The 13,271-nt window shown below is 61.6% G+C and overlaps 1 protein-coding gene across 1 annotated transcript in view; it reads left to right on the top strand.

Moving 5' to 3' along the window:
* The window catches only part of PEPD (peptidase D), a 117,687-nt gene extending 104,821 nt beyond the window's left edge, over positions 1-12,866 (top strand). Inside the window, exons 13-15 of the mRNA XM_045846964.1 lie at positions 8,243-8,427; positions 11,740-11,931; positions 12,400-12,866. Coding sequence (XP_045702920.1) covers positions 8,243-8,427; positions 11,740-11,931; positions 12,400-12,537 — 515 coding nt within the window. The 3' untranslated portion in view covers positions 12,538-12,866. The remainder of the gene's footprint in view (positions 1-8,242; positions 8,428-11,739; positions 11,932-12,399) is intronic.
* Positions 12,867-13,271: the final 405 nt, after the last annotated feature.

The following is a 13,271-nucleotide window of genomic DNA, read 5'->3' as shown; positions in this document are numbered from 1 at the left end:
GCTTTGCCCTGGAGCAGAGTTCACTGCAGGCAGGGCTTGGCCAGCTCGGCCCCCTGGCCCCTGGTGGGATGTGGCAGGCCCTCCTGCTCGGGAGCAGCAGCTGCGGCTGGTCTGCCAGGGGCTGCAGCCTCTGCTCCCCACCCCCTGAACGCAGCAGCAGTGTTTGGGGGTGGGGAGCAGAGGCCGCAAGGCCATCTGGGGTCTTGGCCATGGCAGGTCCTGAAGGCCGGACTCTGAGTTCATACTAAATTGAGGGGGACCGTGGCGATTATATTTGCATCCCTCTGAGGAGACTTTATTTTAAAAACGAAAGAGAAGAAAAGATCCTGAGCCCCTGAGTGTAAAAGCCCCTAATGTGGCCTCTTGCAGGCCCAGAACCCCACGGCTCGGCCTGTGGCTGAGCAGCCCCGGGGGCCCCCCCGCACAGTTGCTGGGATGGGTCACAGCCAAGGGCTGCTCTTGAGGCCTCTCAGCAACTGTCGTTTTCCGAGGAGGCGCACTGTGGACGGGATGGCCCCTGTCCAGCCCTGAGGGCCCCCACCAGAGGCTGGGGAGCTAGGGGGGGCTGCTGAGGGGCGCCAGGCCCCTCTCCGCTCCCTCACTCGTCCAGCGGGAACGAAGCCTGGCCCTCAGATGAGCCCCAGCGGGGAGCTCAGAGACACCCCAAAGGGAGACCAGGAAAACCGAGGAGTCCACTTCCGTGGGGGACAGCGGCAGTGGGACTCGCCTGGCTCAGCAGCTGAGGCTACTTGTCTGTTTAAGGAGCAGCAGCCCCCCTCTAAGTAGTGGTCTGCACGGGTCACCACGTGGTAACTCCAGGATGGACTGTCGCGTGAGGCCAAGGGCAGCCTGGGGTGGCCAGGGCCCCCCTTCTCCTAAAAGGAAGGTGTCAGCGAGAAACGGACTCACATGTGCTTCTGAGTCCTTGGAGGGGTCACGGGACTGACCCTCGGGGCAGGGGCTTGGGGAGGAGGGCCTCTGCTCACTGTGACCTTTTCATACTCCGACCTTTAAACCTGGCCTCTGTGACACAGTCACCCCAAGGGCATGTCTCTCCTCTCCACACCCTTCCTTCCCCAGGAATGAGCATGTTTTGTTCTGTTTTGAGTAACGTCACTCATTTAAATAAGTATTCAGGTACAGCGAGTGAAAGGGTGTGGCTGGAGACCATGGGTTGTGGTGTACGGCTCCCAGGAGGGCCCTGGGCCGGACGTGGCCCTGAGCCGGGCACAGCCCCGAGGGCATCAGGGTCCCCCTGCACCTCCATGCTGTGCCAGCTCGAAGCTGCACCTGCAGCACTGTCACCACACAGGCCGAGCGACCACATCAGCTGTCCCGCCGCATAGATCGCTGTGCACGTAGATGCCCCGGAGGCCCTGGCTCCAGGCTGGAAGGAGCTGGGCTCTGCCGCCTGAGAGGCCTGGGAGGGGGCTGGAGCCCACCCTGAGTGCCAGGACCCCCTGCACCCACACCCCATCACAGGCCCCTTGAGGAGCACGGGGGCAGGCCTGCCTGGATCCGAGCCCACCGCCCGCCACAGTGCAGAGGGAGGGAGGCTGCCTACCACCCTTCACACTGGGGACGGCGGGGCCAGTGGAGTGAGGCCCGGGCATAATGGCTGTTGGGGGAGCCACTTGGCAAGATGCTAGGCAGACAGGGCCTTGGAAGGACAGTGTCTGAGCCCCTGGCACTGCCTAGTCTTCGCCTGGTGCTGAGACGGGTGGTGGCCAAGGCCTGGATGACCCTACCTGCCCCCTGCCCCCTGCACAAGAAAGCTAGCGGAAGGACCTGAGTGGCATCTCTGCAGCTGGTGTGCTGGCTCAGTCAGCCGACAGGCAGGCCAGTGCCCAGGGCCCTGCTTGCTACTGAGAAAGGCCTGGTGCCCGGTCCCGTGGGGCTGCCCGGCTACACCACTCTCAGGGTGGGCACAAGGCGCCTGGCCCAGCCAGGCTGGTCTCCACAGACTATGGGGTGGCCGCCCCCCCCAGCACACTGTGGGACACAGACCGAGCCTGTGCCAGGGCCTCAGTTTCCCTACGGTACCCCCGACCTTTACCACAGGTACAACAAGCTTGCTGCTGGTTCCCAAGGGCTGAACCTGGCCCCACTGAGGTCGCATGCAGTGCAGGCCCCTCAGGGAGGGTTCTGTAGCCACAGAGCTGCTCTCAGATGGGGGCAGTTTGCCTCCGCGTAGCCGTCAGGAGGCCACGGCCAGGCCAGCCCTGTGCCCTGTCCCAGCGGAAATGCCCTGGTTTGTGGGTTCAGCTCCTAGGCCAGGACAAATGCTCACTGAGGCTGCACAGTTGCTTCCCACCACCTTCCAGGGAGGAGTATGTGCAGACAGCCAGATCCCAGCATATGCCCAGAGGAGAGGTAGAGATGGGCGACCACAGCACACTCGGACCCTGGGACATGGCCCCAGGGGGTGAGGATGGAGGGCCTCGGCCCTTGGTCCTGGAGTCCGAGGGGGGGCTTCCTGCTCAGCCAGGGAAGGAGGGCTGAGCTCACTTACAGGGCCCCATGAGGGTGGGCAGGGGTGAGCCAGGAAGCTCCGGCATCTACCTGGGAATATCATCCATGCCAGCCCCCCAGGAGGGTGTCCAGACCCCCCAGGCTATATGCTGGCTTCTGGTTGGTGAAATCAAAGCTCTCTGTGGCTTCTGTGTCAGGGCGTGTGGCTTTCCTGTGCAGAGCATGCTGAGTCCTTGGGCACGAAAGTGTGCTGAAGGGACCCCTGGCCCTCGTGCGGGAGGAGGCAGGGGTGGCCCATCTCAGGACTGTTCTGCAGACTCAGTTTCTCTGGTCACTTTGGAGCACTGAGGTCCCCTCTAGGCACCCAGGTCTCCTGCAGCCTCACCTCCCACTTCCCAGGACCCGGTGCTCCTCCCTCTCCTTCCTTGCTCACCACCCACCCTGGTCGCCCTGGCCTGGGCTGCAGGGCCCCACCCCCCAGCCCCTACACTGGTGGTGCAGGCTGCGCACTGGGCTCGGGGCCCCTTGCTGTCTGCAGAAGCAGTTGTGTCTCAGTCTGCTCGAGGGCATGAGCAGCCATCGTCGTTCTGTGCACAGTCTGTGCAGTTGTCTGCAGCTGCTGCCAGCTCCCGGCTCTGCCCCTGGTATCAGGATTCTGGCCACGTACATGTTGGGGCGATGCCAGCATGAAGTTGGGGCTCTCCCCGGTGGGACATGCCTCCCCCCAGAGTGGGTCAGACAACAGGAGAGGCTGCTATTAGAGCCTCAGCGACCAGCTAGGAGAAGGGCGCCCATGTGGCCTGCAGTCAGGGTGTCTCTGTGGACTCTGCTGCCCTCCATGGGGCAGGGGCAGGGGCTGGGGCTGGACTCCCCTTGGGCCTCTCCTCAGAGATGGCAAGGAATGCGGGGGTAAGCTGAGAGAGACAGGGACAGCACTCCACCCCAGCCACAGGTGCCCTCTGTGGCAGGAGCCAGGACCCAGAGGGCTATCTTTGGGCTCTGTCACCCCTCTGGCCTCAGAGGGCTCCCTGCTGGCTACAGGACAGTGGGGGAGTTCCCTCCCTCCCTGGCCTCATTTACTTCTGCGGGCACTCTGCCAGGGTGCTTGTGTGGTGGGGGGAGGGACCGCGAGGACACTGAGCAAAGCAGCCATGCTCAACTCAGCATCCCAGCGCCTGCAGCTTGGGCACACACGGCCCTTCCCTTCTCCAAGGCGAGTGGGTCCCCAGACATCCTAGCAGCAGACAGGGGTATGAAGTGGGGTGGGCTGAAGGACCTCAGTCCTGTGCCAGCTTGGCCTGCCAGGCAGCTCCTTGCAGCCCCCGGGGCCTGCCCCGGGACCCCTGCCCTGAGCCTTCCCTCCTGCACCCCCAGGGCCTGGCGACATATCGTCCCTGGAGGGCCGTTGTCTTCGGATGAAGTGAACTCTTTGTCTGGACGTGGCTGTGAGGATGCAGCTGGGGGGCGGCGTGGGGGGAGGTCTTCCACTGCCTCCCCTGCTTGGCCCAGGCCTCTGAGCCCCAAGGCTGTCACACTCTGGGCAGGAGGCCCCGAGGCTGTGATGGATATGGCCAGGGCTCTGAGAGCCGTCCCAGGCAGCAGGCCCAGCAGGCTCCCAGCTCACCAGGGCAGGGTGTGGCCTGAGGGGACCAGGTGGGCACAGAAGACCAGCTGGTGACCTGGAGCTGCTCTGGATGTGTACTGGGGCCTGGGTACCTGGTTTCTGGTCCCTCAGAGCCAACAGGCAGATGATGGGGCAGAGACCCAGAGGCTACCCTGCCACCTGGGGTGGGGGGCACCCCTGAATCCCAGGCCCACGAGGTGGCAGCACTGGCTGAGAGAGGGCCATGAGAGAGGCTGGGGTTCCTGCCCAGGCCACGTGTGTGCCAGGCCCTGCCCTCTCAGGCTCAGAGGCTGTAACCAGGGCACAGCTCTGCCCCAACAGCACAGCAAAGGGCAGTCAGGGAGGGCCTCCTGGAGAAAACCTCAATGCAGAGGTCCACAGGAGGAATGGGAGTGAGTCTGGGAAGGCAAGACCCTTGGAAGGATGGTCCCAGTTAGGGAACCACAAGTAGAAGGCACGGGGGGGTGGGGGGGCACCAGCTCTTGGCGCTGTTGGCCCGGGAGTAGATAAGGATGAGGCTGGAGACGGAAGCTGGGCCGAGGAACTCGGGGCCCTGTCCTCGGGGCAGGGGCTGGCCCCGTTTGACCTGTGTTTTAAAGGGGTGGCCTTGGTGTCCAGGCCTTAGGCAGGATGAAGTAGGGGACGAGGCCATGCAAGGGAGGAGGAGAAGACAGCAGAGGTCCAGGAGAGGTAGGGGCCATGAGGCTTCAGGTGCAGGTGTTTCAGGAAGACAGGACAGGATGTGGTGCCAGCTGCAGGCGAGGGGCAGGGGCCAGGCAGACGACACCCACTCTCTGCAGCGTGATCCTGAGCGTGGTGTCCCCAGCGTAAGCGGGCCTGGGGGGCTGCTGACACCTCCTCGCTGGGAGGGGCGGCCCCGAGGGCCCTGCGCGCTGCTGAGGCACGCAGAACCCGGGGTCAGCGAGGGGCTTAGGTGGTGGGGGTGGCCTCCGGTCTGTGCCCACCCCACACGTACAGCCCAAAGACAGCAGCCTCCACACACTTAGAGACCCTTGCCCTGGCCCTGGGTGTCGTAACCACCATCCGGGCCAGACGCTGGGCCAAGTTGCTGGAGGTTTAGTCACTGTCACAGCCCTAACCACACACAGGCAGAAACTCTCACTCCCGGCCAAGAGCGCTGTGTGCAAGGCCTTCCCCGAGGGCCCACAGGCGCGGAAGACTAGAGGCGCCATGGGGACCGCCCGGGCCCACACGTCCGGCCCCACGAGGGGCCACAAGGACAGGAGAGGAGCTGAGCTGCCAGCACCAGCATGATTTATACCTGATCCCCGGCTGCCGAGGCCAGGCCGAGACCGCAGGCTGCTGTGGAAGCTGGCCAGGCTGAAGGCAGGCCGCTCTGGGGGCTCTGCTCTGGCACTGGGAGGAGGCCCTTGCCGGCGACAAACAGAGTTGTGCTGGGGTTGGGGCATCAGCTACCACACAGCACACCCTTCCTCGGTCCCAGGGGCCAGCCTGTGGGGCTTGCAGAGCTGCTTGGGGCTCTTTTAGAACCGGAGCCTCTGGTGGGAGCAGATTTAGGCAGATGCTCGTTGCGTACCCTCCCCTGCACCCAGCACTCACTCTGCCAGGCCCCAGGGGGTACGTGTGTCGGGGGTGCGGAGGGGACACTGCTCTCCTGGGGGACACGTGAGAAACAGGGAGGCAGACCTGTCTAGGGGACTAAGTGCAAGGAAGGAAGTCACTGGGATAGCGGAGGGAGGCGAGGTCTCCAGAGAGGGCTGACTTTTATGCTGTGTCCGCAAGGATGAGAAGACACGGGCCAGGGAGAGTCTGCAGAGGGTCTGAGGCAGGAAGACCTTAGTGTCTGGAACACTGCTCCTTCTGGAACAGAAGTGGCCAGGCACGGGGCAATGCACAGGCCCCGCCCTCTCAGGGCTCAGAGGCTGTAACCAGGGCACAGCTGTGTCCTGACAGCACAGGATGGGGCAGTCAGGGAGGGCTTCCTGGAGAAAGCCTCAACACAGAGGCCCACAGGAGGAATGAGAGTGAGTCTGGGAAGGTAGGTCCCTTGGAGGGGTGGGGCTGATCTGTCTCGGAGAAGAGCAGTGGCCCAAGGCCGAGGCAGACTCAGCTGGTGGCCCCTGAGTGAGTGCAGTGAGCAACAGTGAACCTGGGGGCTGGCTGGCCAGACGTGATGGGTGAAGGGTGGCTTACTGCAGTCTCCAGGGCACACAGACCCGGTCTCCTGGGAGACGCTTCTGCAGCCAGCCCCCAGGGCAGCGCTGTGGCCGTGTCTGACCAGGGGGCGCCTCTGGGGCTCACAGAGGTGAAGGCTGGTCCCAGTCACACAGTGAGGAGCAGCCGAGTTCAGATCTAGTGTCCTGGGCCTCCATGTCAGGATGCCATGCCGTCAGGGGAAAGCTCCCCACCCGCGCTCCACCCCAGAGTGCAGCCTGGGCTCTCCCTGCACACTGCTGTGGCTGTAGCCAGACCCCACCCTCACCCCCACCTCGGCCCCTCATGGGCTGAGGCAGGTAGAATGGGCAAGGCTTGCCCTTAGAGACAGAGGCTGTCTGTCTCCAGGGGTAGGCCCTGGTGTCCTCCACCCTGGGTCTCTCTGTGCCTCAGGCCACCAGCTGGCCACTGCTCTGTGAACTGTCCAGGGTGCAGCCCCACCCACCTGCTCAGAGCCTGGATCCTGGGGACCCAAGAGGTTGGACCAGCCCTGCTCCTTCAGCCCACCCAAGACCCCAGCTCAGACCCCTCTGTCTCCAGCAGGGGAGGAGGCCCCATCTGGGGGGCCGGCGCCCAGCTGAGAGGTGACAGCCTGTGTCCCAGGGTGGGCTCTCATCTCTCTTTCCCCTCAAGCTCATCATCTGCCCTCTGCCAGCCACAGAGGTTCAGAGCCCTGAGCCCAGACCCTGGTGGCTCAGCTCTGGCCAGTGCAGGGCCCAGCAAGGCCCTCACTGTCCAGAGTCCTAGTGCTGCCCCCTTGCAGCAGTGACCGACAAGGTGGCTCATGTGGAGGGCAGGGTATAATGGGGAGGCCCCTGGGAGCTGTGGTTGCCACCCACATGGATGGGGCTGGACAGACCAGGGCTGGCCACATTCTGTGGCCAGAACACATTATCGGGGTGCAGGCCCCACCCTATCTGCCTGGCCCTGCATGTCCTGGGGTCACTGGCCTTGGCAGGCACATGCCCTGCCCCATGCTCAGTCCTTGTAGGGTGGAGCAAGGAACTTCGCTGGTCTAGGTCCTGCCTAGTGCTTCTGCTGCGTGTTGAGTGCCCTTGAGCAAAGCTGAAGGTGGGGCTCCATGGAGCCCATGGGCAGGGCTGGTATGCCCTGGGGATAGCCAAGGGTCTTTGAGGGTGGCTCTCCAAGACCCCTAGGCTACAGCCCCCAAAGACCCCCTGGGGGACAAGGCAGGACAGAGTTGCACAGTCCCACAGGGCCTGCTCACCCCAACTCAGTGTCCTTCACAGTGACTTTGCCTCAGAAATATGGGGCACAGATGGGCCTGATTAGCAACCTGGGGCCTGGGTGTCTGCGCTGCCACAACAGTGGTCACCCAGGGCTTGTAGAGGCAGAGCCACAGACCCTGCCAGCCAGCCCTTGAGGTGGCGCCAGCTGCACCTTCACCCCAGAAACCATTGCTCCCCTGCAGTGGCTCCCAGAGTGATTCAGCTACATTTGGGGGAGTGTAGGATCACCCCTCTCCTCTGCTCTTTCCCTGGCCCCAAGCCTGAGGTACTTAGGCAGTTTTGGGGCCTGAGCTTTGCCTGGGGTTTCCTGAAGCTGTCCCACATCCACTGTCAGGGACATTCACGCTCTCCTTCTGGTGCCCGAGGGTCTGGCTGAGATCCCACGGCCCCAGGAGCACGTGTTGGCGGGGGGCAGACACAGCACGGGGTGGGGAGCACACCTGGGCTAGGCCCCTGGCTGTGGGGGACAGAAGCCTCCCTCTGAGGGCACAGTGGAGAGGAAGGGGCTCCAGGCCCAGAGCTGCGGCTGGGAGAGCCCTGCAGGGAGGGCCACCCTGGGCTTCATCATCCTTGCCGCCCCTTCCTCCAACCTCCTTCCTCAGCCAGTGTGAGGGCTTCGTGTCCTGCGAACCTCACCCTGGGGAGCCCTGGCCAGGCTGCCAGGGTCCACAGCTCACTGCAGCCTTTTTCTGAGCCACAGGCGTTTGGTGGCCGGACATGCACCGCCTGGCTGACCGCATCCACCTGGAGGAGCTGGCCCGCATCGGCATCCTGAACGGCAGCGTGGACGCCATGGTCCAGGCCCATCTGGGAGCCGTGTTCATGCCGCATGGACTCGGTCACTTCCTAGGCATCGATGTGCACGACGTGGGAGGCTACCCAGAGGTCAGTGTGGACACGCCAGCCCCAGTGGCCTGCCTCTGCACTGTCACTGAGCCTGGAACTCCCCAGGGTAGGTTAGGGCTCTGGGAGACAGCTGGTGTGTGGTGACGAGCCGGGCAGGAACGGAGTGGACTCCCGGCGAGGCCCACTGCTCCCCCTCCCCTTACACCTAGCAGTTGGTCCTGGCCCAGGCTGCTGCCATGGTGCCCCCAACCCCCAAAGGCCCTGGTCAAGGCAGGGGAGGCTCTGTGAGCACACCGCCTCCAGTGTGTGCAATGGGCACACTGCACAGTGAGCCCCATGCAGTGCACTGAGTGTGGCCTTTCCTGGAGGCTGGTAGGTGGTCAGTGTGCAGTGCATGGGGTGCCCGCAGGACAGTGGGAACCTAGGACCTGGGTCTCTGTGATGGGGTGTGACATTGTGCTGGCCATGCCCTCCTGCCTCTGGCTTCATTTGGGTAAAGCTCCACCAGCTGGTGGCTGGCTCTGGTCTCTCCCGGGACTAGCTAAGCCCAGTGCCCTCACAAGCCAGCAGCGGATCCCTTGCTCCTCCCTGGGGCAGCTTCTGTCTGCACCTGCCCCCCCGTGCCCCGCCCTTGGGCCAGCATGCCCCCATAGCCTCTCCATCTCTTTGGCAGGGGAGGGAGGCTTGTGTGGGTGTCTCCAGCTAGGCTTTCCCCTCCACCACCTACCAACAGATCCTTGAGAAGACCACCCAGAGGGCCTTCTGGAGGCCCTGCCCGGCAGGTGGCTGCAGCCTCTCGGCCGGTGGGTGGTGATGAACCCGGCCTTGCTGCCTGGCCTGGTGCCGGCAGTGCAGGGGCTGATTGTGCAATCAGTGCACGCCCTGGGGCCCACCAGCCAGTTAGCCAAGACAGGCTTGGCCTGTTGGCTGCAGGGTATTTTGAAAGCACTAAGAATGACTTGGGGTGGGGGGGAGGGAGTTGCTCAAGAGAAGCATTATTATTCAATTATTTTTTTCCTCAAGTGTAAACAGTTAAATTTAGAGAAACAAAATCAGTTTTAATTTCCTAATTTCTATCCATCACACTGTGTGCAGGGAGCCAAGAGCGGGGCCTTCCAGACATTGTTAACTGAGGTTCGTTATTCATTAGTCGCCAAAGCCCTTTTTTTCCACCAGAGAAAATTGGCAGCAAACTGTTTTCATCTTTTCCAGTAAGCAGCCCTTTGTGCTCAGTCTATTCTTCTGACAGATAAACATTGTGGAAAAAATATGGCTTTTCCTATAAAAGTCATTTGTTTTATTTCAGGCCTGCAGACACATCTGGGTCTCCTCTGCCCAGAGCCCAGTAAAAGCCGATCGAGGCCTGTCAAGCCCTCTGCCTAGGTGGAAGCCGGCAGAGGCCAGCGCCCCCACCCCCACCCCCAACAAGGCCAGAGTCCCCGGGGCCCTCGGGGCTGGGTCTCAGCCTCTCCCAAGTGGGAGCTGCCCTGCACTCGGCCTAGCCCCATCCTTCTCCAAGCCCTGCCCTGGCCGTCCTTGGAGGCCACCCCCCGTGGGCAGGCTCCTGAGCAGGAATGCTCTGGAGGGGCAGAGGTTGGTGGACTGTGACAGGCACATCCTGCTCTGCGCCCCCGGGGACCCTGCCATCCCCCTCTCCTCACCTGAACATGTCCAGAAGGCAGCCTGTCTGTGCAAGCTTGAGCAAACCACCCTGTGCACATCCATAAAACAGCAAAACGTGGGCCCATAGCAACTGAGGGGAACTGGGGGCGTGACCTTGTCAGGTCTCAGCTTCCGCCAGGCCCCCAGTTTTGGCAACCTTGGAGTGAGAACAGGGGGACAGGCACTTAGGGGTAGCATGAAGGTGAGGTTCAGGAAGGTGGAGCCCAGGGCAGGCACAGACTTCAGAGGGCAGGGGCAGGAGAGGCTGGAGCAGGAGCCCTGGACTCCTAGCTCTGACACGCAGCTTCTGGGCAGGAGCTGGCTCCCACCCCCCAGTCCCCGGCACTGGAGCACAGGGGCTGCCATCCCAGACTGGACCCCTCCACAATACTACCCTCCCGACTCAGCCCCTCCCGCCAAAGCGAAGTGGGGCTGCGTACCACACCAACCAGGTTTCTGAGCCCACAGCAGGACCCACAGGGTCACAGTGCCCCGGTGTTCCTTCACCACCTCCATCCCAGCATGGCTCACGCCAGGTGGTTGGAGGGGCTGTGGATGCCCACTCCCATGGGTGCCCCGCTGTCCCCACCCTCATGGAGTAACCGCCACAGCCTCCCCTGCCATGCGCAGCCATGGAGGCTGAGCCAGCCTGTTTCAGTTACCTTACATGAACCACTAATTGAAGTCTGATGTTTTTGGCCCCCAAACAGTCAGAAACGACAGCTCTGCCTCCAGCAGCCGGGCTTTCAGGGGATTGCTGCGAGCAGGGTAGGGCAGGCTCCAAGCCTGAGCAGAAAGCTTGCTGCCCACTCACTTGCAGGCCTTGGCCGAGGGCTGGATGGGTGCCTCAGGGGCCTGGGGAAGATGGAAATTTCTGTGAGCATCCCAGGCACCACCTGCCTTCACAGCCCAGGCAGTGCTGTCAGCTACACCCGTGTGAGGACAGGCCCAAGCTGGGTGTGCACTTGCAGGGGAGGGGGCGCTTCTGCCGGAAGCAGCTGCCACTGCTGCTCAGTCCTCAAGGGCTGGGCGCTGTTGTCCAGGCTCAGCCGGACGGCACAGAGCGTACTTGGAGTATGCGTGCATTTCTGCAAATACTCGCCAGAGCTGGTGCTGGTAGGCCCATCCTGATGAGAGAACCTCCTGAAAAGCCACATGAAAACCTGGGACTTGGCCTGGGGGCGCCAGGCTCAGCACTTCTGGGGCTGGTTTCCACTTGAGATGCCTGGAAGAGATGCAGCCGGCAGCCTCAGCCTCCTTAAGAGCTTTTTTGGCCACACAGCCTTGGCTTCTAACTGCTCCCCTGGCAAGGGGAAGACCCAGGTGAGGGCAGCTGGACACCCAGCCAGCCCCCTGGGCAGCTTGCCCTGTGTGTGTGCATGTGGTGTCCACAGGGCTCCTGCAGGCCGTTTTGAGGGTAACAGGGGCAGGGACACTAAACATCTGGTGGTGTGTGCTGAGAAGAGGGCCTTTTCTGCAGTGCCTGTGGCACAGCACTGCAGGGTGAGTCTGGGCTAGAGCCACCCCCACCCCTGAATCACAAAGCCTTCCCTGCAGCTGCAGGGAGACCCCACAGGGCTGGAGCCGGGCCTCACACAAGGACGCCTGCAGGGGCAGAGGACAGCTTCGCTGGGTGTTCCCACGTGTGAGCTGTCATCTGGGTCCTCCTCACCGTCCCTCTAACCACAGGGCGTGCAGCGCATCGATGAGCCCGGCCTGCGGAGTCTGCGCACTGCACGGCACCTGGAGCCACGCATGGTGCTGACCGTGGAGCCAGGCATTTACTTCATCGACCACCTCCTGGACGAGGCCCTGGCTGACCCGTCACGCGCCTGCTTCTTTAACCTCGAAGTCCTGCAGCGCTTCCGTGGGTTTGGTGGGGTAGGTATCGATCGACAGGCCCTGTGTCCTTGCTCCCAGAATGCTCCCCATATTACTGTGTGCCACTTTGTCCCAGGACAGGGGCCCTAGTGGGAGGAGGGACAGTCCTGACTTTCTCACTTGAGAAGGGCTCAGCCTGCCCTTTCTTGTGGTCTGGCATTGGATAGGTGCCTCACCCCTCAACAGAGGAGACACAGATTCTACAAAACCCCTGCCCACTCCAGGGGTTCCTATCCACCTGGCAGGGCACAAGAGGCAAGGAGAGGGTGGGCAGGCGGCATGCACACGTGGCTCCATGGGATGAGCCTTCCTCTCCATGGTGACCCAGGTCTTGGAGGCCAGCTCCTCCCTCAGAAAGGGCTTCTCCCACTCAGTAGGGGTCAGCCTGGAGCTGTCAGGTCTGGCTTGCCCCTCTCATCTCGAGAATGAGGCCAGCTCAGACATACTAAGTCCATTGGTCTGACCCAGGTCCGGATCGAGGAGGACGTCGTGGTGACTGAGAGTGGCATGGAGCTGCTGACCTGTGTGCCCCGCACAGTGGAGGAGATTGAAGCATGCATGGCAGGCTCCGACAAGGCCTTCACTTCTATCTCTGGCCCAAAGTAGAGCCAGCCGGGAGTGCCCAGCAGCGAGAGATGGAGCTCAGAAATCATGTGCCAGCATCAAAGTTCGACCACACCAAATAGTGCTATGTCCAAGGGGGGAAAATTTTATTTTATTAACTTTCTACAAGATCATACCCTAAGCTGTTAATACTTAGCTTAAATAAGAGTAGCTTTTAAAATACTATTTGCAAAAAAAAATCCTGTTCTTTAATAGTCACTAAAATGTATCTTGTTGTCATTCATATTCTTATGCTCAGAAAAAAAACAATGTTTTTTCCTCAAAAATCAATATACAGAATGGAATTTGCAATTAAAGGTTTCCTAAAATCGTCCCTTGTGCACGTCTCTGTCCTTTACCCCTTTGCAGATGAGCGCGCACACTTAGACCTAGCCAGAGACTCCGGGCTAAAAGGTCAGGCACACGCGGAGCTGTCCCACATCACACCTCTGCACATGCTGAAAGGTGAACTGGTGGAGTAAGAAGGCTTTTTGATGTGGTTATTGCCTCAAAGCTAGATTCTGAAGGGGGCAGAATTAGGAAGCACTTGAGGCACAATTATTTAAAACATGACACTTGCAGAAATTCCTTGTCCTTGATATCCTTTTCAAGCAGGACATGCTAGCAAAGCCAATGGGTTGACAGCACCTAAGACAAAGGCAGCACTACGGCACAGGTGAGCTTTCTAGTTCCTTCCGTCTCTACTGAAACCATCTGTCTTCTGTAACTGTAAGCCC

Source organism: Phyllostomus hastatus, unplaced genomic scaffold (genome assembly GCF_019186645.2).
Source record: "Phyllostomus hastatus isolate PE091 unplaced genomic scaffold, TTU_PhHast_1.1 phas_contig_5, whole genome shotgun sequence".
Lineage (NCBI taxonomy): Eukaryota > Metazoa > Chordata > Mammalia > Chiroptera > Phyllostomidae > Phyllostomus > Phyllostomus hastatus.
Note: the sequence above shows the minus strand (reverse complement) of the source record. Positions and strands in the feature narration are given on the sequence as shown.